Below are 27,051 nucleotides of genomic sequence, written 5' to 3'. Positions count from 1 at the left end.
AGAAAACATGCAGAATCATTGACATAGGCCAAAATAAAGGGAGGCGGGGGTAGTGAGATGGCCAGATTGCTCGTCAGTCGTTCTTTCGTTGCTTCAAATTCTTCACAGTTAACATCTCTCTCAGGACTTTCGTCTTCCACCAAGTCAGTCAGTCAACCTCTTTATTTGAATGGCAGCACGGGTCTGTTTGATGTCAGAGACGCACCAGACGCAAGACCACAACAGGATGTTGACACTGTACACACTAGCATGTTGTGCGCCTTCCTTTAAGACAGTAGGCATTCTAGATCATGCAAAACTAAACTGGGATTAACTTTGAAGGGCTCTAGAGATGTTCTTTCTTTCTTGGTGGACTCTGTTGGTATAAAATGTCAGACATGTTACTTCCAACAAAGATGTGCAGCATTTGATGCTACATTACCATCTGCAGAGTGTACGTTAACTTGTTGACTGAAGTGTGTTGTTTCTATCTTGTAATGTGCATGGACGTCTTTATAATTAAGCAGTCACATAAGTTTTTTTTTATTTTCTGACATACAGAAACTAATCGCATGCAAGCAGCACAACAGATGATAACAAAACAGTAGGAATGGAGCAGAATGTATCCTCTGAGAAACCATTTCCCAAAAATAAAAAAAAATCCAGTTGGCCTGTGGAATGTGCAAAGTTACCAACAATCCCCACAAGGCATTTATTTTTTAACAGTAGATGATGAGCTGATCACCTCTGGAGAAACTCCTGGAGCATGAGGAGATGCAGAGCGAGACCCTGTCTCATCAATTAGAGGCAATCAGGGATCCCAGATGTTAGCCAGGACAGGGCCAATAAAACAGACATGGTGAAAGATCACACATTGCTTTGTCTGGGCACACACAGGTGAAGGGATGAAGCTGCAGTTGGTGTGTTAACACCAGGGGTTCCAAAAATAATAATAAATCAGGAAGACCATGCAGGGCTGAGGAGGGATTCAATCTTTAAAACCACTCTGGCTTGGTCCATGAGCTCTATAAGGGGATTAGGGGTTTAATGAACTGCCCATTCGAAGGCACACAATTGAGCGATAGGCAGTGAAGCAGGGCAGAGGATTCCTGTCACAAGAGTGCTCATGTGAGGAAAGGCCATGCATCTAATAGAAAACGGGTTCAAGAGGACCGAGACTCGTAGTCCCTCCCGCTCAAAATGTCTCATGAAAAAATCAGTCAAAACATTCTGCAGTGTCTTGCTGTTTTATGACTGACTGTTATTCACAGTAAACTGTCTATTATGGCAATCCTGAATAATTTTATGTTGGGGAACACATGCCTAATTTTCTTTACAATTCCAGGTCTTGTTTGGAAATCAGCTTTAAGAAATTTTCCTGAGAAGTTTTCTTTTCTTTTCTTTTCAAACTTTTGTGCTCTGTGACAGACTAACAGTAAGTGAAATGTAGTTAGGGAGGGAAGGAGCGCGCGGGGGGGGGGGGGGGGGTGAGAGGCTAAACGAACCGGGAGGGAGACACCAACGCGTAGGGGGTACAGGCGGCTTTCAATAGGGAGGTCTCTGTGAAGCAGCAGCCTACCTGTTGGAGCTCACAGCGAGGGGCGGCGTGGCAGACTCACGCTGCTCGGAGACCTGAGGGATAGACGCCGACTGCACTTGAGAAGAAAAAACAGCTCAAACATGTCTCTCAGACTCTTAGTCTGCGCTGTTTTGGCCGTGTACCACGGACTGAAAACCTGCAGTGGATTTAATATAGATGAACAGTTTCCTGTGATCAAGGAGGGCAAAACCAAAGGCAGCTTCTTCGGATTCTCTGTTGCTTTGCACGAACAGACGAAGGGCTCCAGACAATACCTGTAAGTTTTCAGATGCGCATGTTGTTGGAAATTCTACTTCTCTCTTATTTGGGGCTTAAACTGTGTCCGCAGTCAAACGTGCAACTCACAACCGCACGAAATCAACCATTTTATCCACCTCGGAAAGGTCGATTGCGCACACTTACCTGCGCTAAAACTCGCCACAGCGCACATTATGGGCTCAGCGTGTTTAACACCTGTCGCTCGGTTCTTGACTCCACGGGTTTCCGCTTGATTCGTTCGGATTATACACTTCTTTGTCTTCTCAAAGCAGCAACCTGCACCTCAGAGCAGTTTTCATTGAAACATGTGTTTAAGCAGCCTTAAACTGATTGTAATAGACCATAATCAAGGCATCGGTTCCTATATTTGTGCCGTAGAAAGTTGACGGGCACGAGATCAGGAGCAATATAGTCGGCTGTTGCTCTTTTACACAAATATATTGTCCGATAGGAGTCCGGTGACTCTTGGAGGCACTGCAGTAACCACTTACCGATCAAGTATTGTTGTTTTTAAAAAGATTAGAAAATTGATGTATATATACAGTGCTTGTCACGTGGCTTTTTCTATTAAATAGCCTCTGGTGAAACATCTGGACCAGTGAACTGTACTGAGCTGTGGCCTATAAAGTGGTTGCAATGCAGGAATTGTATAGTAGATCTATGTTAGGGTATGCAAAATAAACTTCTGTTTATGGTATAAAAAGAAAATAGAGCTGGGGAAACAAAAAGACTGCAAAACGTGAGAGATGTTACAAAAATGCACCTGGTGGAGCATTGAAAAGCTTTTGAAGCATGTCCGAAACGTCGTTGAACATCATGTGAGCATCCAACGGGCTGCCAGGTATAAGCATGTGATAGGGTGTAGCATTCTGCAAAAGACAGTGTGGGCAAATAGTTAAAAAACATCATCTAAATAAGATTTATTCCATTAATATGGAATGCCCCTTGATTACATTTGATGTGTTGCCTTTGGGATACAGTGTTAAAATTATTTGCTATCAATGGATTCCAATTCCATTTACATTTAACATAGTATAGTAGCTTATTTGGTAATAGTGAGAATTAACTTTAACTGACGCCTGCGACATGTTGCATGCAGCAAAGAAATGCGAAAAATCGATGTTTAATTGGAAGAAGGGAGTATAATTTCCACCAACACAAGTGGGTTTGTGTTTCCTCCTAAAAGTGTTCACTGGCCTGTCACAACTGCAGGTTATTACCAGGACCTAAACGCTCATGTGGACTTAAAAGTGCTTTGAAGGATTTACGTGAGAGTAAAGGCCGAGCTGAAAGTTCCGGGACATAAATGTACATAACACAACTATCCTGACTTCCTAAACAATGTCTTTAATGACAGCTCCTCATACTGTATCATTGTTTGGTGTAGGATTTCACTCTGCCAATTACAGTGGCCTCCTCATCCTTCCGCATCCATGATCACACAGCATATTCATAACTTGCTGTTATCTGTATCTGTGTCCTGCTTTGAAGAGTAATGCGGGCTGAAAATTGTAAACCATAGCCTACTTCCTCTGTCGTGTCAGCAGTGCAGTGACTCTCAGTGCAAGGCTTATCAGTCTTATCTCTCAGAGTGGGAGACTGATGTGTGCTATGTGGAATCCCCCAGTTAATAGAACAGAAGTGTCCAGCTGGCATATGATGTGGCATGTGTCCCAGAGAAGTAGTCACCACCTGCAACCAAAAAGAGGGACCACAACGTTATGAGACAGCTTGATTCTAAGGAGAAAGTTGGGAAAAGACTTGTCTGTCGCTAGTTGTACTTTGTACATAGTAAGCAACGTTTAGGCCTATCTCATTTTTATAGAATATATATTATTAAAAGGTCTTATTATGCTTTTCCTTATTTTTTTCCATATATGTAGATTATGTTGTTACATACATACTGTATGTAGACTGTTTTTCCTTGCTCCTGTGTTAGGATGTTTGTTTTTTTGTAAAACGTGACTGTAGTGAAACTATCAGACATTCTTTCTTTGATTCGCTGTTCTTTGCCCTCATTCTACATCCTTCCTCAAGTTTGCTTTACCACATCAGCTCGCAAATATGCCACTGACTGAACCAGCCACAACTGGTGTAGTTTGAATGATGTGTTTACGAACAGCAACAGCGATTTCTGTGGTACGTCTTAAAGTTTACAGTATTTACAAGCTATGGTGGGGAATTAAACTTAAGATGGCTAAGACAGGAGTGCAGAAAAGTGTCTGGAAGTATTTAAACAACACTTGCGGATAAATTAACTTAATGATGGGACCCAATCGGAGTTAGACTTGACTATGGTCACTGTAAAGTTAACAAAAACAACAATTCATCTAATTTTGCCGGCTCTCCCTCTTATTAGCTTTCATGCTAAGCTAACCCATGTCTCTTTGTGGCTTTTTACCCTATACGCTTGTGCAGAGATTGGTATGAATTGTCTTAGCTAATGTGTTTCAAAAAGGTACGTGAATGTAAATCCTAAACTGATCATTTAGTTTAGTCCTAAAGAGGACATAAAAACACTTTTTGACACAAAACATTTGATGAGGAGGAAACCTGGTTTAGCTTTGTCACAGAATAACAGAAGTATTTCATGCACTTTTCAGTTGCAGTACCAGTGTTCATTTGACTGTTTCATCTCGCCTTCAGCGTAAAATATGTTGCTATAGCGTCGCAGATGTTTGAGCTGCGTTTGATTTGCAGTGCAATCCGTTTCCTCTGGGTCATCTTTTACAGGCTAGGATCTGTCTTGCTGCTCCTCTGAGCCGTTTCCTCGTCACCAGAATTAATTGTAGTGTGAACATTTGCCAAGTGCACAACTAGGCATATCAACCAGTCATAACATGTACAATATTTACGGTGGCTGTGTTTTGCGCATCTGTGACTCAGACAGGATCCAGGATGAAAGTCAAGACGAGAGTTTCCACTCCCAGTCCAGTAGTAAAGTTTTTCCTTAACCGCTCGAAAAGATGTAGGCCATTATCCAATTAGTTTGACTCTAGCCATGTTTCATGGCTGAGCTTAGGAAAATTATACCGTGTGGGGAGATAGGTTATTGTTGGGGTAGGACTGCACCTGAACAATCTCAAAGCTACCTGAGGCCAATGTGTCCTGGCTGTTTCCATACCTACCATCTTTGTCTTTCAATCACCTTTTTAAGGTCTCAAAGATATTTTTTCCTGAGAAGGTTTTTTTTTGTGTGGCAGGGAGGAGGCACTGGGCAGTCAGCTGGCCACCTATTGGCTCTTCCAGTCCCCTAACTCCATGGTATGCTTGGAATGTATTACCCTTCTGTGCACAGTTGCAACCTGCCAGGTTTCAGGTTGAGACAAGGCAAGAGTAAGAATAATGATCAGCGGATTGTTAGAGAACACATAAACCTCAAAGCTGGAAATTCTTTCTGTTCATCGTTCAGCAGTAAAGATGCCTTTTTTTCTCAAAAGGGGAATTTCTTAGAGCTGAGAAAAGTCGTATAATTTTTTTTTAAGACTGATGAATATTTAATGGCAGCCGAAGTGCCTTTGCTTGCTTAGCTCATCCCTGTCTGACTTCAGTAGCCTGAAGCCATGAAAGTCAGCCGTTTGATTTGATGGGGCCGTCCCTTCTCTGCTGTGAGCTGCAAATTGAATTGGTATGTTGCTGTATACTGAACTGATGTTCAGTTAGAACATGTTCTGCCTTTCTTTAAACCTCTTAGAGTTTGATGGAATTATACAAAAGGGTGTATGGTACAGAAACTGAATACTCCCCATTTAGATTTAAAGTTAATATTTGGAAGTAGTTGCACTAGAAATACAATAAAGTTAAAAACACTCTCTCTGCTGTGCACTTGAAGGATGCCTCCAAACGTTTGTCTTCTTAACTGTGTTGAGTAGCGGCTTGGCAACTAATTTTCACAGTGTAGTATGAGTTTTCACTGAGCCATGTGATTTTACGCTTATTTTTTTCTCTCATTTATATGGACACAAGCAGTGCACACAAATCCAGGCAGGTATCAGAAGTATATATGGTGTCATTACTGCAATATGTTTCTGTTGGAAAGCAAGCTATGGTAAGAACCGTACAAATTTTCTTTTACTTTTATATGTAACAACAATTAGACAACCATGTCTAGGGCATTGGGAAGAACCTGCTCTGTTCTTGGCTATTCCAACAATAGTGGGATCAAAGCTCATTGCAGTAAACACAAGCATTCCCTTTATTCAGCACCAAGATGTTCTGGGAAAAGGGGTCAAGAATATTAACAGAGAGGACTCTGTTCCTAATAACAACAGTGTGGTAAGTTTTGGTTGACATTAATCAGTCAGTACTTCCGTTACAATGACTGGTGTGTACCTTTTAATCTCAGCTTGGTGTAAAAAGCAACATTTGCTACACTGGCTAATGTTGGTAATTGGTTGAGAGACTCTGGGGGCTGCAGTGGTCAGGCAGTAAGATTGAAATAATAGAAATTATGATCACAAAACAACCAGTTTAATGACAATAGTAATATCAATAATTTAATCATTTCTATGATTAGAAAAGTGTTTGCAAAACTCCAGATTACTCTCGATACATTTCTTTTTCTGGTGTGTTGTTGATCGCATTAAAGTGTATTTGATCAATTCAACATTTAATTGGACCACAGTTCTTGTCCCAGCATACTCGCGCTGGAGGGGAATTGAGTTTTTGCTCTAAGCATGCTAAAATTTTCGATGCTGAAACGCTATGGCCTGTGTGAGAAAATGGTAAAGACACTCTGCTTGCTTCCACTCTCTGTGGCAGATCACTGTACATTTAGCTTAAATCACTGCATTATTATTGTTCTTAAGATACTTGTGTGGTTTGAATCATGTTTTTGTTGCAGAATGGCAGTCTTTAAATCTATTAAGTGACCACTAGTTGTCTCCTAGTCATTGACTAATTGTGCTTTTCAGTCGTAGTTGCTTTGACTGTGTTGCTGCGAATTCAGATCTATTGTATTTATACACTTGCATATTTCTGTTTTTACCAAAAAATACACACTATCGCTTGTGATTTTTTTCTTTGTTGTTACTAGCTTGTCCTTCTTCTGTACTAGACAGTAACTGTCAAGTATATGGGGAGCACCTAAGAACATTTGAGTATGTACATGCAAGAGTAATTCGACCCCTTACCACTTAAACTGGATGTGTTTGTGCAGCTTTGAGAGATTTGATTTCGTAAGATTTTGGTCCAACTTCTGTGTTCATATGCGCTTTTTCAGTTTAGTTTTGGCCTGACTAATTCAGTTTTTTATTGCATCTTGTAAACGCGCTCAGTGAAAACACAAATGGCTGAAGTTCCCGGTTAGCAACGTGAAAAGCAGGATTAACGGGGGAGCTGACTTGAAATGGTATGTTATTAGCCTAGCCCTCCTTGTTGTACTCTTCTTTCCCTCCCCCCGTCCACCACCATCAGGCTGTAATGAGGACTCTCGGCATAAAGCAAGGCTCGCATTGATCTACCTGATCATAGTGCTGCTTTATTATTGGATCGTTTCAGTGCCTCACCAACTTCTGGAGATGTTAGATATGAACTCCAGTTCCTCAGGTGTCTTTGTGACACAGGAATCAAAGAGTTCTGAAGTGGGCTAAAGTTATTTAAAAGTGGTAGAAACAAACAAACCATTAAACTGTGATTTTGAGCATGTGCTTCTGCATGTTTTTTCAAAATAAAAGTAACCCCTTTTAGAAGTTCTACGTATCCTGCATATTGCATCTTTAATGACTCCAGTGTAGATACTGTAAGAATAGACTCCTTTCATAATGTGAATGATGGATATACACTTGGCAAGGATCCAACATTCCTTTGTATACAAATGCTATTGGTCTTTGTCTCTAATGTAGGTCTATTAGGGCATAAATGTGATGCTACATTATATCGCTAACAATATCGCTGGATAACAACTCTATGTTGTCCATTAGTTCCTGATTTTCTTTTTTACATGAGGGCAAGCCAGAAGTAAATTGAAGAGAAATCAAATTTAGAGCATTTCAAAGAAAGTCAAACGTAGTTCTAATGGATCACGATTGTATCCAAAGGGTCGATTGGTTTTTAACTCTTTTAGATCGATAATTTACAATTACACTTCTATAAAGGACATTTAACAAAATACAAATTTGAAACAAACACTTTTGTAGGTCATAATTGGGTTAAAGCAGCCAGACCACGCTAAAGCTAAGTGCAGGTTTGTCCATGGTGACTGGTCCTAATCTTTAAGGTATCTTATTTACTGTATCTTACAAGCTTATAATGGCATGAGTTGCCTCTTGCACAGCAGCAGTGTGAGTGATTACTTCTCATAACTTGTTGAAATGGATTCCACCAGGATCCAAAGCCTCCTGCTAATCTCCACAGTGGAGCTTTTCATTGTCAGGGCTTTCAGTGAAAACACCCGCAGTGAAAACTGTTTCTCTCTTAACAAGATTGTAAGAGATCCCCCTATTTCTCATGGCTGTACAAATGTCCCCCAACAGCATGGAAAAGGAGCTGGTGTGACTGGCCTCCGGGCTAATGAGGGCTACCTGCAGCTGGAAAAACTATATGCTTCAATACCCTTCCCTCTTCGTGCCATTTCTCATCTTTGAAGAGGTGAATGATATTGGGGTATCGGTTTACATCAGTATGTGTCTGGGGAAGTAGGTGTGTGCAGTAATTTGTGGTGTATATCCTCGTAAGTACATTAAATATTTAGAATTGAAAAAAAAATGTCAAAACTAAGTTAAATATATCACAGAGAAATCTGTAGTTGGAAGCTTTCCAAACCTCAGCTGGTAAAAGCAAATGTTTAAGGCACACCTGCATGACATTTACTGGTATATGAGTAATATGTGAGATCATTTGGCACTAAGCAGGCACGCTAACAGTGCTGCTGTCAGCTCCATTATATCTGTGTAGCTGTCCACCTGTACCCCCCACCCTGTCCTCTCCCCTCTCACTTCCAGGGTCAAAATGTTAATGGAAAAAGTGCCACTGATACTCTGAGTTTCGCGTGAGTTCTGACTGCATGATGTGCACTGGTGAGGTGGGGTCGTCACATGCATTCAGAAACATGCATTCAGGCGCAGTCCAGCTATGTAAGTCAATGCCAATGTGTGTTCCTGCTTGTATGCACACATTTGTGTGTATTTCTACATGTCACTTTGGCATTTAGTATGTTTGCGTGAGTATGTAAATCATGTGTAGCAAGAGTCTGCATAAGATTAGCGGTCTGACATCATTGATAGCAGAGACAGTGTGGTTAAAGCTCGCCGACCTACAACCTACAGACATAAACCAAAATAACAGTGTCCTTGTCAGACAAGGTTTTTACGTGTTGCTAATGAAAAGTGAATTAGTCTATTGTCAAGGGTGGCCTGCCATGTTTGATTTATAAGACTGGATCTGAACGAGTTTGCTCTTTTGTTACTGTTTCACCAAAGGCAGATGGTGGTCTTCAAACAGGATGTTTGTCTAGCTGAACTGCCGTGTGGTGTCTGTGTAAAGGGTGCAGGCAGATGTTTTATACTATTAAACGCAATGTAATTATTGTATACACTGCATTTTGTTTCCATCAAAAACCTATCCTTTGCCATTCTTTGCCTGCTTAATCTCTCTTTGTTTAAAATTTTGCATGAAAAGACTTGACAGAAGCAAGAGGGCTTGTTTTTCATCTTAGCACTGAACTTCAGGACCTGTCAGTAAGCCCAGACAAATGTGACAGGAAAGTGAATGTTAAAAACAAATGTTAACTGAGCCCATAGAAATCTAAAAAGGAGGTGACAATGTAGCATTTTTTTAAAGTATCGGTTGTGTTTCTGTTTCCCTTACCGGTTAACAACCTCTGGAACCTCTGTGGTGTGCCACAGTTAATTTCCGAATATACACTGCATAGTTTACAGTGTATATTAAGACTTAACTGATGTTCTGAAACCGTTTGAAATAAAAGGGAAGTTTGGTCTGTTTGACCAACACTTTTTGACTGTCTGCAGGCTGTAAATGTCTCACTAGAGATGATGAATCTGTTAACCACGTTCTGTACGTGCAGACATCTGTTGAGGCTGTGCACAACTATGTGTGCTTGCTGAATGATCTGATAGCAATGTTCATGCTCACTTGCACATATTGAATTGGGAACGTTTCCTGAAAGTGCAATGAACTGGATGTATCAGGGTTGTAACACAGTCACTGGCACACGCTTCCATCACGTGACAGTATGCCCTCTCACCATCAGCACCATCAAACGCATCATGTCTGTCATATTAACTGTCCTCTTGTCTTTCACTGAAGTTACAGCGGCGTAAAAAGATCTCAAGGCCTGGTCTCCTCCTTGCCTCTTGCTTAATTCAATCTGTAAATTGAGTCACCCCCTTCAATATTATCTCCATTTATTTGCTTAGTGAGCCTAAGTGGCAATGTTTTGCTGTAATCAATATGCCTTTTCCTGTAGTGCTTTATGTTAAGCTGAAAACACTGAGGATGAGCACGTATTCTTGCATTACTTCAGCATAACAGGTGAGGATTGATATCACCTTGTGAATTTGCCCCTTGCCTGTACTTATTTTGTTATTTATTTGCTATTTTTTTTTGTTAAAACCTTATTATTTATTGTTAGCGCTTTTGTTCTTCAACAAGGTACATCTAAAATCCCAGATTTACTTCAGCAAGAAGGCTTTTTACTTTCTGGACAACCATTTTAGGGTAGCCAGAATATATTGAGTTTCACTGGTTACCCGAGTATCAAATCCTGCAGAAGTAGCCTCTATGTTTTTCAAAATGTCTAAACAGCATCTAGTGGAGACAGTTAAAAACGAAATATTAATTGTCGATCATCACCAAAAATCATACAATACTTTCATTGAGGCTCTTTGAAGCTAATAATTTTCACCAATCCTATCCCATTTTTACTCATTTGGGTTTGGCAAAAGTCAACCGAAGCCTTATATATTAAACTGAAGATCAGAGAATGTGCAGAGCAGAATCACGGCAAGTTTAAGCAACAAAAACACCCCGGGCCTCTGTTTGCAAATCTGCCCACAGCGTTTGTCTGCTCGGTCCTACAGGATTGCAGAAGGGATGAAATCGGTGGAAAGATGGATGAAATAAATACAGTCATTTGATTTCTCATGACTTCTGCATGCCTATTTGTGATAAAACAGGCCCTGGGGTTCTGTTAACATGAATCTGTAAGTTTCCTTCTTTTTCTTCAGCCCCAGGGCTGCAACCACACCCTGTGACAAACAGGCAGCTCTGAGTCTTCTCTTGAAGGTGATCGACCTCTTAAGTAAGGTCGACATACTCACACACATTCACAGCAGGTATAATGCTCCAGCATGCCTTCTATATTAATACAATGTGTTAGAAGCTGAAAGTTCCCTCTTTGCGTTTGGTCTGACTCACGGTTCCCTCTTCCAATTTGGTCTCTTTATCAGAGTTTCAGTTACTTGCTCATACACCTCTTGAAATGTAAGGCAAAGGCTAGAAAAGGTGACGAGCTTTGTACCAGTTACAGAATCATGTCTCATGTCTTCAGACTGCATCCACATGAAAAGGAATGTAGCCTAAATGAGGCAGCAGTCCCCCTTGTGTCTCCATGTTAATCTTAAAGCTTATGGGTTGGAGCGGAAATGTCATCCAAGAGGATTCAGTCATCTTTAATTATGTTGGATTTCCTGGTTTCACTGTTGTTGCCGTTATTGTGAGTCATGAATAGTCAGGTGTGGGGCAAAAACCATGGGAAATCATCTCTGAGTTTTAATTGATTTCAAAAAGCTATTTGTTTAAAATTCGTTTACTAAAACTAACAAAACCTCGTGAGATGGATAGTCTTTGCTTTTTTATTTAACTTAACACCAGTGATAGTCATATACAGTAGTTAATCAAACTCCCTCTTCTGGGATTTTATTGCTCCCAATGTTAAAAATGCAGCCACACTTAGCTTAGCTGGGTGTGTTTGCCATAGTAAATGTTTGCTTTAGCCAGTCATTTCAATCACTTGTTGGGCAGAAAGGGCAAATTTCAACATGTCTTCAGAACAGGAATGTGGCTGCCGGCTGCCCTCCTTTCCTTTCACAGCCTGTTTATGAGGAGGTGATGAGCAGAGAAGGAGATTGGGGAGAGCACACATTGTTGCAGTTGGAACAGGATGGAAAATTAGGTGTGCTGCCATGGCCATGTCAGCTTTTGGTTACTCAGGTTTGTTTCATTTCAGTGCTGGTTGAGCAAGGCTTTGAAACCACACACAGGCTTTGAAAGCTGGCGTTTGGAAAGAGCAATGTGAAGGATGGCACAATTATACTGTGTTGTCTATTTTATCGCAATCATTCTCCTTAATGCATTCATGGTGATTACGATACCAGGTGCAGTTTATCTAAAGGAGTAGCTCAACAATTTGGAATTTCTTTTTCTTGTCAAGATAAGACTCTTAAAGCTGTTTTGTGATTATTTATAAAGCACTTCGTTATTTATAACATCAACAATGCTGACCAAAGTGCTTCACAATAAACCATACAATTAAAGGAAGGCAGGCCAAGGGTAATAGAAAGCAAAAAACACAAGATAAGATCGGCATTAATAGGGGTGTGACGAGATCTCGTGCCACGAGATTAAACTTGCCGATATATTTCTCTTCACGTTAAAAATCTGTCTCGCGAGCTTTGTGAGCTATCCAAACTTCTATTTATGACCTGTGGGGGCAGTAATGCACCTTTGCTACGTCTAGCCTGCCAGAACCTAAAGAAGGAGAAGGAAAAGAAGAAGGGGAGGAGAAGGAGGGGAAGCAGCAAGCAGGCAGAATGATGTCGGAAAATACCGGTATCCCCATTGAAGATGCCCCCGCCACTTTCAAATCGTTTGTTTGGCAGCATTTTGGGTACCCGGCGGATAAATGGCAGTAGAGTGACTGATAAGTTGCCAGTTGTCAGCAACATACTTGGTTAGGCTCTGTGTGCACTATTTGCACTCTGTATTGACAGAGTAGAACTTTGATTTGGTTTTGCACTTGAAAAAAAGAAAGAAACATTTTATTTTATTTTAACTTTTATAAATTTTTGTTTCAATTTGTGGAAGAAGAAGTTTATTAAAAGCCCATGTTTACATCATGCATGTAAAATGCATGTGCAAATGTCTGTTGGTCCAGTCATATATTTTGTCATTGTAGTTTTCTTAAAATCTCATCTTGTCTCGTTCCCGTGAACCCAATATCGTGTCTCGTCTCGTGAACTGGGGATATTTTCACACCCCTCGTAAAGCTTAAAGTAATTATGGAGTCCAAATTCATTGTTCAACCTGATACTAATTTGCCAACAACAAAATTGTTAGTCAGTCGTTTTGGCTGCTATAGGTTTACCGTAAAAAAGCCCTGTATGAACAAGCTGAAGGGGAACATATAGCAACTTTGTGTAGCAGAGTTGAGCATACTTTGGTCGGTAAATCAATTCTTCTCCTATGCTTCTATACTGAGATAAAGACTGTAGTCCAGTTAAAAAGCCTGAGTGAGCTGTAACTGATGCTCGACTTAACTGTGTGCGGAAATGTTCCCAGTTGCACGCTTAGTGAGGGTGGATAAGCTTTCTGACTGGTTTGCGGTAAGGAGAACTCTCCCAGCTAAGATTAACAGACTGTGCCCCATTTCTTCAGAATTTCCCTGGAGTGAGAGCAAAGTTCACTTCAACTGGTCTCTGTTTTTTTCCAAAGTCTCTCTCTTTCTAAATGCGCTGGATAATCCTCCATGCGGCAATGTGTGGCTTGGTTGTTTTTTTCCCATAAAAGTTGCTAACCTTGAAAAGCACTGTTTTTGATACACTGTGTACTGCTCACAGCAAAAAAACAACACTTTGGGTGACTTTTTAACTGCCGAAAATGAAAAATACAAAAGCAGGAAAACAAGTCATGTCAGCAGAAAGGAACACATCTGTTTCTCATAGGTTCATGATTTCTGTGCTATGTAATGGTGCACAAGACATCTCACACACACGCAAATAGATGTATTCTAAAGAATGGGTCTCAACGTGCTCGTTTTAGGACGTTTCTGTCACTCCCGTTCACTGCTTCAAATCTCTGTGGAATGTGGAAGATTACCTGAACCAAGGCCTCTTCCTCCCTCTCTGTTGGAAACTGCAGGTCCACAGAGGCCATTTTGGCTCTTCCTGGTTTTCATCACCCTGGAAAAGAAATTTGATTTATTACTGACATTGTCCATATGGCAGCAGCTAGAAGAGATAAGTTCTTGTTTCAGACGACAATGTTGATCTGAGGACTTTGCTGCATTCTAAAAATATGAGAGATCTTTCCCTTCTGTATACGCTACACCTGGCTGGTTATTGTAAAGAGACATCATGGTGTAATGTGTGCTACATCCTCTGGGCTTAGACAAGATGTTTTGTCTCCAGTTGGAAAAGTCTCAAACAAGGTAATGAGGTAATTCAATCTAGAAATTGGTCGTGGAGGCCTTCACACGTGACTAATTTCTACGCAAAGAAACAACTTGTCTGAGACTCTCCAAGTTCAGGTGACACATCAAAGAGAAAATATTGTTTAGGCTCTTGTGATGTGCTCATGATAAGCTTACCAGTACTAACAGGGACATGTTGCTAATCAATGGCTATGTATAAGTAAAAGAGGGCATAGGTAGAAGAGTGTGTTGCACAGTCTCGCTGTGTTTGTAAAGAAAGAAAACCTGTAGGTGTGCCCTGTGGGAGACATTCTGAGTTGAAGGCATATCGGTCCATTGTGTCCAGCACCCATTGTGTTTTTTTTTATTCTGCACTATCGGCTTATGTAAGAGAAGTATCTCACATTCCGCTTTTCAATGATCACCACAATGGTAGTAATTCTGTGTCAGCATTGAACCGGCTTCTGGTTCTCGTTTCCTCATTCGGAAGCTTCTCTTTTCAGCTTTCTGAGACAGAAATGAGAGGAATTATATATTGAAATGAAGCTATTCGACTCTGCTTTTATTTCTGGACACCGTACAAAGGGTTGTATGTCACTCACTCACACGTTGTAAACAAGGGTGCTAATAAATCGTATGCCTCAGCGCCTTAGTGTGTTGCGTCACAGAGCCTTGGAGAGGTGCCATCACTCTCTGGTTCATTGATGTGTTAAAAGGTTCAGATGTAAGGAGTGTGTGTGTGTGTGGACAAAAAGTTCAGCTCAATCACCGCCAGGTTGTCTGTGTCTTTGTGTGTGTGTGACATGGGTCATGCTTTGACTGCTTCACTCTCCTCTCTTTTTATCTCGTTTTATTTCTAAAGGTCACCTGAACTGGCTGGGTTTTTAGAGTGAAGCAGTGAAAGTGAATACACACTCAGTGTCTCAGGTGTGCTTTATTAGGGCAGACTGTCCAATTAAATGCATCTTGGAAAAAAGTGCATATTAAAATAAAAGCACATGAGCATGAGGCTGCAGGATATGTTTTCTGTGTCTAGACTGGAAGTGTTGTCTCTGCTTTGTGTTGTCTGACAACTTCACACAGCTCTGATATTATCTGAAGTGTTTTTTCTTTCTCTTTCTCTGTGTCCCTCTGTGTGTGTGCAGGCTTCTTGTCGGAGCACCCAAGGAGAAATCTAATTCTCTAAAAAATGTCAATGAAACAGGTGCTGTTTATTCCTGTCCCATCACCACAGACTCCGCAGACTGCTCCAGGATGGATCTGGTCACCACAAGTAAGCCTGATGTAAAGCTTTTTGATGCGATTTCTAGCTGTGGTATTCAGCAGGGGAATACAAAGTTCAGGAAGTTTGGTGTCAATAGATGGAGCAGATATGATATGATGGGCTGATGCTTTTTGAAGACATCTACAGATCATTTGTTCTATTTATGGGAAGACTGAAAATATTGTTTTGGGTTTTTTTTGGCATAATAGTTTCCTTGAAACTCAAGTTGATGCAAGAAAAAGTATCACAGATCTTAATGCTGAGTGTATGGGGTAAAGTAATTTGCATTTGTGCACCTCCTCCTCCAGCCTATTGGTGGCAGTAGAGTGCACGAGGTCCATAAGAAAGTTTCAGGTATAGCAGTATGAAAAATGCATTTTTTTTCTGCTTCAGAAAATCTGAACCCAGATCAATCTGGGGATTTTGTATTATTTCAAAGCAAAGCATCTAGTGGTTGTTGAGATGGTCTTGACCAAGGAGCATGGAGGCCGGTCAGCTTGAGGTATCATGTCTAAATAACATGCCAAAAATAAATGTGTCGCACTCAGACTCTCATATGGTTCATTAGTGAACTTCCTTAAACTTGAGTCAAATAAGTTAAGCATCGTAGTCAGATTGTCTCTCTCCATCTGATTGCCTTTGTCTGTTGAGTTTTTTCCTTTCTTGCTTTGAAAAAAAAAAACATGTGTTGTGCCCACAGACAAGATAAGTCTGCTGGTATCACAGTTTATCTCTTGCTAAAGCTGTCCTAAGACCCACAGCAGACATAACAACAACGTGTTCACATTGCCCTCTCCATGCTGAATTAACCAGCCCCTCATGTGTGAAGCTGTAATACGTTCAGATAATGAAGACGATTTTCCTCATGTGAAGTGGAACATTTATAGTCATCTTGCTTAGTTTTTACAGTAAGGATAGACTGACACGATTGTTCATGATTGTTGATCAGTCACAGCACATTTTTGTGGTTAATATGTGTCAGGGCATGAAAAAGGCTGAATGAATAGCACTGATTGGTTCAGTTTTCCAGTAACTACACTCTCCGTTATCATGCTGTTTATTTAGCTAATATGACTGTTAAACATATGCTGGTTTGATCTGGTAAAAATTTGGACCTAAAGATGGTCTAATCTTTCAAATAAAGACCAAACTATGTAACGGTGCATGTTTTACATCATGGCAAAAAAACAAACACAAAGATGATATAGACAGTAGGAATAAATGTGCATACCAACAGCTTGTAGTCAGTGCAAACCTGCTAGCAATTTAAAACGTTCTCATTAACTTCTCATCCATATCGCACATTCACAGCAAGTGAATCAGAGATTGTGGAGGGCATGTGGTTGGGTGTGACAGTGGCCAGTCAGAGGGACGAGCCGACAGGACGCGTGCTGGTGAGATGACACCCTTTTTCACTCCGTTAATCAGTGCTGTCCACAGGTGACACACAATATTAGCTACACTGTAACAGTAAGCATTAAGGGAATGCTGGTGAGGTGTTACCCTGTTCATTTTCAGTCTTACAGTTTGTTAGACAAGACAAGAACTGCTATCATGCTCACAAATTACAATATTTTATGATATAGCTGCCTTCAGAGGACATTGTTTGCATTGTGCAATTCGGAATAGTGGTACAGTAATTATCTTAGTTTTTACTGTAAACCATGTGTTTTACACACTGTGTGCACTGCGCAGCAGAGAAGAAAACATTTTTGTTGCAATATTACAAAACATTACGCTCACTTTTATACAATGACACATGCAGCTAAAGCAGCTACATAGTCCCAAGATGCTCACTCTTGTGTCACTCTGGTGTGCAGGCATGTGGGCACCGCTATGTGAAGGTCGTCAAGGGCCAGCGGCAGATGATAGGAAGGTGTTACATAAGGAGCAACGATCTGAGCTTTAACTCCAGTGATACCTGGCAGACAGACACTTATGAGGTCTGTAATCCCTCAGAAGACTTCAACGGCGAGGGCATGTGCAATATGGGCATCTCAGGTGGCATGACAGACACCGATGTCTACATGGGCGCCACCGGCAGCTACACATGGCAAGGTGAGGACTGATGAGAGAACAGCAAATATTTTCATTTAAAGGTGCTCTACATTGGAAATAAGAAAAAAAAAACATCAAAACAGAATTAAATACCAAAAAAAAGGGTCAAACAATACCTATGATGTCATATAGAAAAACCCTGTCTACTATACAGTTGTGATACAGTTTAGAAACTTGGGGGACGGGCCGTATTTTACTGTAATAACACTTTGTACCACTAGGTGGGGTATGAGTCACCGTAGTGTGCGGTCTGCTGCAGAAGAAGACAAGGAAACAGTAGCAGATTCAAAGACTGGCATAGAGCAGCGATGCCAGTGTGGCAGATTTGTCACCCAATCTGGCTTCTTTTCACCCCATTCATTTTTTCTTTCAAAAAGAGCAACTACCAACAGATCTTGAGACTTTTAGGACAAATGTAGCTTCTTTGTAGAGAAGAAAATATGTGGGAATATGTGAAAAACTGAGTGGGAGAGAAGTAAATGGATGTAAAGAGCTGGAAAAAAGTAATAAACTGCAAAACAGTAATACATGTGATAACTTACCAGTCCACTTGAAAGAAATTAACTAGTGGATGATAAATTGGAGGATGCCATCACACAATGACAACGGTAAACTTGGGGCATACGACTTAGCTGTGTACCGCAACCTGAAACCTCAGCATAGTTTCTCTGGGGCCTGACATGGACTTATGTAAGAAATGTAACTTCACATTGTGGCAGATTTGAATAACTAAAATTGGTCCACTTGGTGTTGTGTCACATTGTTTTTGCTCCAGTTTTAAAAGCATATGAAAACTAATTTCAACACTCATGCACATTGTCTCATTTCAGAAATTCCCTCTTTCCTATGTTGCTGTAGTTTCAGTAAAATTTTAAATTTCTTTGCTCCCCACATAATGGCGCCGACATATCCATTGACTTGTTCTGCTTTGTTTTAAAGGAAATGTTCATGCAATCTGGAGAAATCCAGATCCAACGGAATACTGGGACCGTTCCAGTAGAAGTTTCGACCGACTGAACAGACGAAACATTTACATGGGTGAATATTTTCTAAAGCTTTACTTCATGACTGAAAGAGAAGGGTGAGGTCGTGGTATTCAGTTGATTGCAATCTTTGACTTATACAGCTAGACAACCTTCACCCAGATTTTATTTGTGGCATTCAGAATGGTTTATAATCTCTTAAGAAGGACTACGTAGCAAATAAAACTCAAATGCTCAAATGCTTTCTTCCACAGGTTATTCAGTTCTTGACAAGCAGAAATTGCTGAGCTATGATGACTACACAGTCGTGACGGGGGCTCCCAGGGACAACGCCACTGGCTCTGTGATATTTGGGAAAAAGAGTCAGAGCAAAATTGATCTTGTACAAATCATTCCCGGTGAACAAGTGGGTTCGCACTTTGGCAACAGCCTGGCAGCCACCGACCTCAACAACGATGAGTGCGTTTCTACTCGGATAGCGTAACTGTGGGAAATTGAGCATAGAAAAAATGTATTTTTTTGCTGATACGTAGCATGTTTTGAATTACTCCATATTGCACATGTTGGGAATCAGCCTGGCATTGCAAGACAATTATGCAAATGCAAATTTGGTCAGGGAATCTAATCAGAAAACCATGGAAAACCAGTAGCAGGAATCAGACATGGTCTTTCTCCTGTTTGAGAGACATCACAGTAATGTCATAGTGCAAACACAAGCTTCTTCTACCAAACCCACACACAGAAAAAAACAAAAGTATTTTGCATGTGGCAAAGGATCGACTGCATCTGCGTATTGAGCTCGCTGTCCATCCAGTGCTCTGCGTGGATGAGCTGAACTGTTACACAGAGAATGTGATACACTGGTGTACTGAGAGAGTTGATATCTATACATGTATACACAACTTATACATTTCAATCTATTTTTGGATGTGTCTCTTGACTATCCCAGTTGGAATGACCTGATTGTGGGCGCTCCATTTTACTTCGACCGGGTGGAGAATCAGGGAGGAGCGGTGTACATTTTCATGAATGAGAATGGATCTTTCCAGAAAACTGCCACTGTGGTGCTGAAGGGTCCATACGAATCTGGGTTTGGGATTGCAGTTGCGGCCATCGGTGATGTCAACCAAGATGGATTCCAAGGTGTGACTCTGAACACAACATTTGTTTTACACTTAGATGTGATGAACGATGTTCAGCTGAACCTGCGAGTAACAGACGTTTTCAAAGTTAAAAAACAAGGGAAGAAAATGTCATTCCCAGAATGCTGCTTAATTCCAGCGTTCCACTCAAAGAGTTTCTATGTATGTTTTAATTACAGATGGGGAAACTACTAGGAAATTCTTCACATAAGCTTCCCTCCTTTTATTATCAGCAGCTCGCACTTCTTTGAAATGCTCTGTTATCTGTCTGCAGATTTTGCCGTGGGAGCGCCATTCCATGAAACAGGAAAAGTCTTCATATGGATGGGAAGTAAAAAGGGAATATCACAGCAACCCAGTCAGGTAGCATCATTGTTTAACTTTGTCATAGGCAGTTTGTTCTTATCTGGACCTCTGTGTTGGAAACCCATGTGTCACTACTGCCCTCTGCAGGTGATTGAGGGTAAGTCGTTGGATAATGGCAAATTCAAGACCTTCGGCTACTCCATCAATGGAGGGATGGACACAGATGGCAACAGTTATCCGGACATTTTGGTCGGCTCTCTTGACGACCGCATAGCCCTGCTCAGGTAGCAATAAGTTAAATAAAATAAGTGTCATTGTTGTAGAGAAAATTAAAGCAACTCCGTTCCTGAGCAATGTAAGCTCTCGAACATATTCAGAGGCCTCTGCCCATGCAGTAAAATGTTTTATAGTTTATGTTTGAGTTTACATATGTCCATGCTTGAATGTTTTCAGAGCTCGACCAGTCATCCACTTAACTAAAACCTTCACTGCAGAGCCCAAGATCGTGGATCCTAATCAGTGTGCTGAAAATAAGCCATGGTGAGATGTCTGATAGAGTGTCTCATTTTTACAGTTTTTTTACAGTTTTAATTGATTATTTGATTATTACTCTCTGTTTTTTCTTCACAGCCTCACACTTACTGTGTGTATGTCTTTCACTCAAAGCAACGGAAAGAAGGACTTCAAGAAAAATATCAGTAAGCTGAGTGTTTTCCAAATAAAAGCTCTTCTACTGGCTATTCAACAGATCCCCACATGTCTTCTTTCCGGTTTACTGAACGTACGAATTGCTCCGTAACGTTTCTTGCTGGTTTGTGTTTTGTGAAGCCGTGGACTACACGGTGGTGGCCGACATGGAGAGGAGGAGAAGCCCTCGTGTCCTTTTCCAGAATGATGATGACACGCACTCTGGATCCCTGAGCCTGCCATCTTCAAAATCCGTCTGTCATAAACTGAAACTGATTGTTGTGGTAAGGTCTCACCCTAAACACTGATAGCGGATTTGCACATTTATAAGGGTTTTTTTTTTGTTTTGTGACTGGAATGAACATTGATTTTATGTGACAGGCTGATTTAATGATTTGCCAAGTAGTCATTTAGATTTGAATAAAACTCGTGTATGAATCGACAGAAATCCGTGAGGGATAAACTGGAGCCGGTGGTCTTTTCCCTCAACATGTCACTACACCCACAAAAACCTAAAGCCAGACAGTCCCTGCAGAACCTGGACTCCTTCCCAGTTCTGAGTCAGGAGCAGAAACTCACCCAAAAAACGCAGGTACAGAGTGGTATAACAGCTTGGAGGTGGTGATGATTATGCATCCAGAAGGAGACGGTCCCCCTCTGAGGAGTGATATGATGTCATTTGTTTTATTTTTCCTGCAGATTGACTTTCAGAAGGATTGCGGCTTCGACAACAAATGCACCAGTAACCTGCAGCTGACCGCCCAGTTTGTTGATCAAAAAGATAAGCCTTACCCCAGGTGAACTTACATTCTGCACAATCGAGCCCACTTTAGCCAACGAATGTTTTACAGTCTGAGACGTACGAAGCCATTTTTAGAGACAGCTGCCATTCAAAAAAATACATTTTTGTAAAACACATTTTGAAGATTCATAAAACAGTTAGACAATTTCTTAGATAGAGCCAGGATTGTTTTTTCCCCTGTTTTTTATCCAACTAACAGTTGCCATTTTCCAAGTTTTAGGAATTAAAATATTAAGTCATGAAATGAAAAAGGTAACATATCCCCTGTGCTCAGGCGGGGCAGTTTACAGGTTCTCCAGTTCAACAGCCAACTGAAGATACTTAAGCTCCTGGTAGAGGTGACCAACTTTCATTCGTCCGTGAGACCTGCTGAGGACGCCCACCAGGCGATGCTCAACATCACCATCCCTAAAGCTCTGAAATATTCTGCTGTCAGATCTGCGGTACGTCCACTGGAGGGCAGCAGATTATTAAGACTGAAATCTTTCATTTTCATGATTCATGTGTCAAAAACACTTTTTTCCCCTGTATTCTAATTATCACAAGGATGTAAAATAGCTCCAATTGTCCGAGAAGTACATGCTGCACTGTTGGCTCATAGTTGCTAGTACATGCATGTCTAGTGTCTGTTTCTTTACTCGTTTTGATATGTCGTTTGTGTCTTTAGAATGTGGATTGCACTTTTGATGGTGCAGTCATTTGTGAGCTGGGGAATCCACTAAGAGCCAACAAAAAGGTGGGTTTGAGCAAATGATTTTATCGTGCAGATTTTAAATTTGTCATTTTTGTCGGTTGGCTTGCCGCACCTCTCATTTGCCTGCTGTCATTTTTAGGTGTCTTTGAAGCTTAGGCTGGAGACATCAGGCATTGACCTGTACACAAACGAGGTCGAGTCTCAGCTGCTTCTATCAACGTAAGAACTTAGTGCTGTTTTACGCGTATTGTCATTTGTATTTTCCATAGAGCGAAACAGGGAATTACGACTGTCTGTAAGACTTTGCTGTGTTTCAGGAGCTAGTTTGAATTTGAGTTTCAGTGGCATTACTGATGTTTTCTTTCCACTGTGACTCACAGTCTTTAATGACTAGATATTACTCTTGCAGAGAATTTCGTAATAAAGTTAATTTCTTCAGTCTTAGTGAGCAGAGTGACCTGAGGCCTGTGGCGGTGGGCTTGCTGATAGAAACTACCATTGCCCCATCCTTCTCCATGTGAGTCCTCATGACGTACTGTACATACTGTACAGAACAGAGCACAGAAACAGCATGCAGACTAGAGTGCTCATCACACTGCTCTTCACATATATACTTAAGATGTTGCTTAACTCTCACCTTGCTTAGTGTGAGACAGCTGGTGCGAACAAAATTTGGCGGGACAGTGCTGGGCGAGTCAGCTATGGTCAACACCAGTGACGTGGGCAGTCTGGTGGAGTTCACCTTCAATGTGAGTCACCTACACAGCTCAGACACCATGTTAGACCTCCAGGACTGTGTATTTCATCTATAATGTGTGTGCTACTCACCCACGTTTCTCTCGGCCACACCCTGTCTTTGAAGCCAAAAACTTCAGAAGTTTAATATTGTGTGGTGAAGGGATTGTTAAGTGAGCCGTGGTTTGTGGTGTGAGCATGACCAGGGGTGGGTGATGTTTAGGAGTCACAGTGAACTTCTGACTCTTATTTTAAACCAGATTGTAATTTCTGCTTACGCTCTGTCCCATTTTGCACTGCTGACCACTTTTGCCACCAGGTGAACATGAGAGGACAACCGCTGGGAGACTTGGGCAACCTAGCTGTGGAGTTTGAGTGGCCCTTTGAGGCAGCCAACGGCAAGTGGCTGCTGTACCTGACAAAGATCGTTGTGAAGGGGGAATCAGAAATGGAATGTAACCCTCCTAATGTTGTCAACGAGCGTAACCTAAGTGTAAGGTTCTTTTTGGTCTCTGTTTTGGAGCCTAAATATTGAATTTTCCACAGGAGTGTCTTTAATTGCTTTGTTGGTCAAGGTTATATTCAAATATTTTTTTACACTTGGAAAGATAGTTCAGGCTTTTAGGTAACCTGTAAAGTCCAAACTACTTCTGAACACGCACATTGTGAATAAATAGCTGCAGCAAATAAATCACAAATATCCTAAAATGAGGTTTGATTTTAGATGAGAGGTTGTTGGGGTCCAAAATGAACTTTCTGGCCCATTACTATGCAAATTCAGCAACACCACTTCAAAGGGACTATTATAGGTAAATGAGATTGATAACATTTTTAATATAAAGCACCATTATGAATTGAAATTTCCATTTGCAGAAAAGTCTAGAAATAATAAAAAATTGTACAACTGAAGTTTGTTCATTGGTTTGAACCCTTATTTGAAGTGTAATTAGGATTTGAGTGAGAGAAGGTTGCAGCGCAGTGGCAAACGTGCTCATTCGTTTTTTTATGTGTTACAAACATGAATTTCTAGAGTTCTTCAAATTTTCTAAATTCGATTAAGTTGGTTGGCAAAGACACTGGAAAAAAAACAGTTTCTTTGGACTTGTGTCTGTCAAATGAAGGTAGAAACAAATGAACAAATGACCGATTTCAGGGTTTTTTTGGATTTTAAAACAGTTCTGTATATGAAGTTTGTGCATTGTTGCACTTTAACGTGCTATTTGCATCGGCATGCCTTGAGGACGAAAAAAGCCAAGCTGCTCTCAATTATTTTCACTGACGTCATGGTAGACACGGTGACCCCAGTTTATTTATCCACCAAACCCTTCATTTTGTCGCCCTTGGTGGTTGTTAATCTCAAATCCTGGACCAAAAATAGTTGCTGTCTAAATGAAAGGCTTTATCTGAAATACGCTAAGTTAGCTGTTATGAGAGCTCGTTCTTCAGTATAGTGGCATGCTTAAATGCTTTATAGAGACCATGCTGATGTTTAGCAGGTGTGATTACCACATTTACCTTAATTGTTCAGTAAGTGAGCATGCTAACATTAGCTCATTAGCATTGAAGAGTAAGTACGGCTGAAGAACTAAAGTTTGACCACTCTTAGAGCTAAAAAAAATAGTGTAATACTGCATTCATTTTATTGTTGTCATCTAAATTTACTTTAACCTTACTGACACTGAGTCTGTGAGTTCACAATGCACATGGTGTAATTCCTCCTGACATCATGTAAATTAAGCAGTCTGAGCCCTATGAATAAATGTAAGTGGTAAGCGGCGTTAAAATGGTCTCAGAGCCAAACCACTGTTCAAAAATACATTTTTTTGGGGGGGAAAAACAAACAAAAAGAAAGCTGTGTTGCCACATACAAACCTCACAAAGCCCCAAATAGAAACTCACAATGTGCGCAGCCCACATTTAGACAGTGGAAATGACACTTGCTATTTTGAGAAGAGTTTGGTAAAGTCTTTATCATAACCAGTAATTACCACCAGTCCTCTGATGTCATGTCTCTGTCTTCCTCCTTTAATTTCCCCTCCTTCCTCTCTCATCCTCCAGCTGTCAGAGGACATATCCAAGCGTACAAAACGGCAGGCTTTAGAGGGGGATGCTGAAGAAACGATCCAGCGCCATATAACTGAGCCACAGGCAGCCATCACACTGCTCGCACATCGCAAGGAGTCCTACCTGTTGGTAAGCAATTGCAGATCAGAGTTTTCACATTTACCCTGTTCTGCTCAACAGACATATGTCCACAGTTGTAGCTCCAAAAAAATAAAAGAAATACAACCACTTATTAGTTGACATGTCTGTCATGTTATTTTTAACAGTGATATCACAAATTTGACCAGATGCTGAACAAGCGCAAGAGAGTATTATCCAAGGTGATAAAGTAATGTTACTAGATGTTGTTTTCAAATAGAAGTTAATCACGGGTGCTCACAAAAACAAAAAGTTTATACGGAATGACTCATTTGCAGTCCATCCTTTCTTTCCCTAAACTTAAGGACGTCACGATGAAACACATCTGCATAGTGTCTGATTCATAGTTATGCTTCACAAAGCCCGTTTTTAAAAAGTCAGTTTTTTTAAAAGTCTTGCAAACAAATTTCGCAGAAGCGAAGCACAATAACCATCTATGTTTTGTCTTTTGTCGTTGTGTCTGGTAGGAATGCTCCCAGGGGACAGCAAACTGTGTTACGTTTACCTGTCCACTGCTCAACCTGTCGAATTCAGCCGAGATCTACGTCCGATCCCGCCTGTGGAACAGTACAATGCTTGAGGTTACCCCACCAGCTACATCCACGCAAACACCACACACTCTTTTTTTTTTGGTGTGAAACAGTGTATATGGGCTCTGTCACCTTTTACCTCTTTTCAAAATGTTTGGATGTTGTGTTTGCGCTCCAACAGGACTATTCCAACGCACTGAGAGTTACAGTCAAAGGTCAAGCCACGCTGAAGCTCATTACAGACAAATCGACCATCAAGATGAAGAGTCAGACCACCATGGTAACGTGATGATGATGTTTACAATCATGCTGATGACGATGGTAGCGATGATGATTTACCTTGACTTTCTCCACCTTTCTTGAAGTTCACAGTAGAAATTGACCCGGAAGCGGGGGTGGAGACACCTTATGAACTTCCCCTGTGGATCATCATCTCAGCCGCCGTAGCAGGAATTCTGCTACTTGGAATCATTATTCTTATAATGTGGAAGGTGAGGCTACGCTGCACTGGTTTCACTCTTGTAGATTGACATGCTTTGAGCATGAATCTCTCCAAATGTTGTCGCGACAAACATCTTCTCTGGATCATGTGGAAACTGCTGACACACTCATTTGACTGATGTTTAACCTCCATATTGAGCCATTAGTCTAACCTCACCCTCCTTCATGCACCCTCCTACTCCTCCTCCACCCCCAGTGTGGCTTCTTCCAGAGGGCCAGCAGGAGGGAGATGTATGAGGCCAAGGCCCAGAAGGCTGAGATGAAGATCCAGCCCTCTGAGACAGAGAGGCTGACTGAGGACTACTAAGACTCCCATGTGTCCCCCGACAGCACATACCTTTGTGGCTTTTGGGTAAAAACAACCCCTCAGATGGATTTTTTCATGGATACTAATAATGACAAGCTTCGGGTGTGACTACCACTTTACTTTCTGTCCTTTCGCTTCTTCTGAAATGACATTCTTTTTCTGGTTTCCTCTCAGGCAAATCCTATACATTGTGCTCCTGACCACTTTACAACTTTTAATTGTTAACTTTCCTTCCATCCAACTCAGTGGGACTTTGTGGCTTTCTCTGTTATCTTTCCACAGCCTCAAAATCCTAAATCTGCTCTGTTATTAATCCCATTTCTCCCGCTGCTGCTGCTGCGTACCTTTAATGTGACTATCCTCTGTCTGTTTTCCTGCTAGCACGGATTCTTCAAGCGAGCCATCTACTACCGGATAATGCCAAAGTACCAGGGGGTGAAAATTCGCAGGGCTGAGCGCTATCAGTTGAATCTGGGATTTCAGCCTGAGGAGCCACAGAAGAAGTATTGGATCACCAGCTGGACAGAGATGCAGCACTACTACTGAGACCTTTGCTTTAACTTTGAAACCACTCAAGGCCACCGGGGCCAAACACTGAACACTGGGACCAGCTGTGGATAATGTGTTCTTTTCTGA

At 41.1% G+C, this 27,051-nt stretch overlaps 1 protein-coding gene across 1 annotated transcript; it reads left to right on the top strand.

Annotated features, from left to right (window-relative positions):
• The first annotated feature begins 1,518 nt into the window (after window positions 1-1,518).
• itga3b (integrin, alpha 3b) lies at window positions 1,519-26,891 on the top strand. The gene is made up of 26 exons (XM_072374003.1): window positions 1,519-1,835; window positions 15,350-15,477; window positions 16,780-16,862; window positions 17,289-17,526; window positions 18,466-18,564; window positions 18,764-18,968; window positions 19,459-19,652; window positions 19,926-20,014; window positions 20,105-20,241; window positions 20,411-20,497; window positions 20,588-20,655; window positions 20,786-20,928; window positions 21,090-21,236; window positions 21,344-21,441; window positions 21,721-21,889; window positions 22,114-22,182; window positions 22,280-22,359; window positions 22,580-22,657; window positions 22,787-22,889; window positions 23,195-23,368; window positions 24,934-25,068; window positions 25,545-25,658; window positions 25,789-25,887; window positions 25,973-26,098; window positions 26,305-26,460; window positions 26,797-26,891. Exons 1-25 carry the CDS (start codon window positions 1,660-1,662, stop codon window positions 26,413-26,415), a joined length of 3,150 nt encoding a protein of 1,049 aa, XP_072230104.1. The 5' UTR covers window positions 1,519-1,659; the 3' UTR covers window positions 26,416-26,460; window positions 26,797-26,891.
• Window positions 26,892-27,051: the final 160 nt, after the last annotated feature.

The sequence above is a fragment of the Leuresthes tenuis genome, unplaced genomic scaffold (assembly GCF_036924035.1).
Source record: "Leuresthes tenuis unplaced genomic scaffold, fLeuTen1.0.hap1 SCAF_20, whole genome shotgun sequence".
In the NCBI taxonomy this organism is placed as follows: domain Eukaryota; kingdom Metazoa; phylum Chordata; class Actinopteri; order Atheriniformes; family Atherinopsidae; genus Leuresthes; species Leuresthes tenuis.
This window is presented reverse-complemented; position numbering and strand designations above follow the sequence as displayed.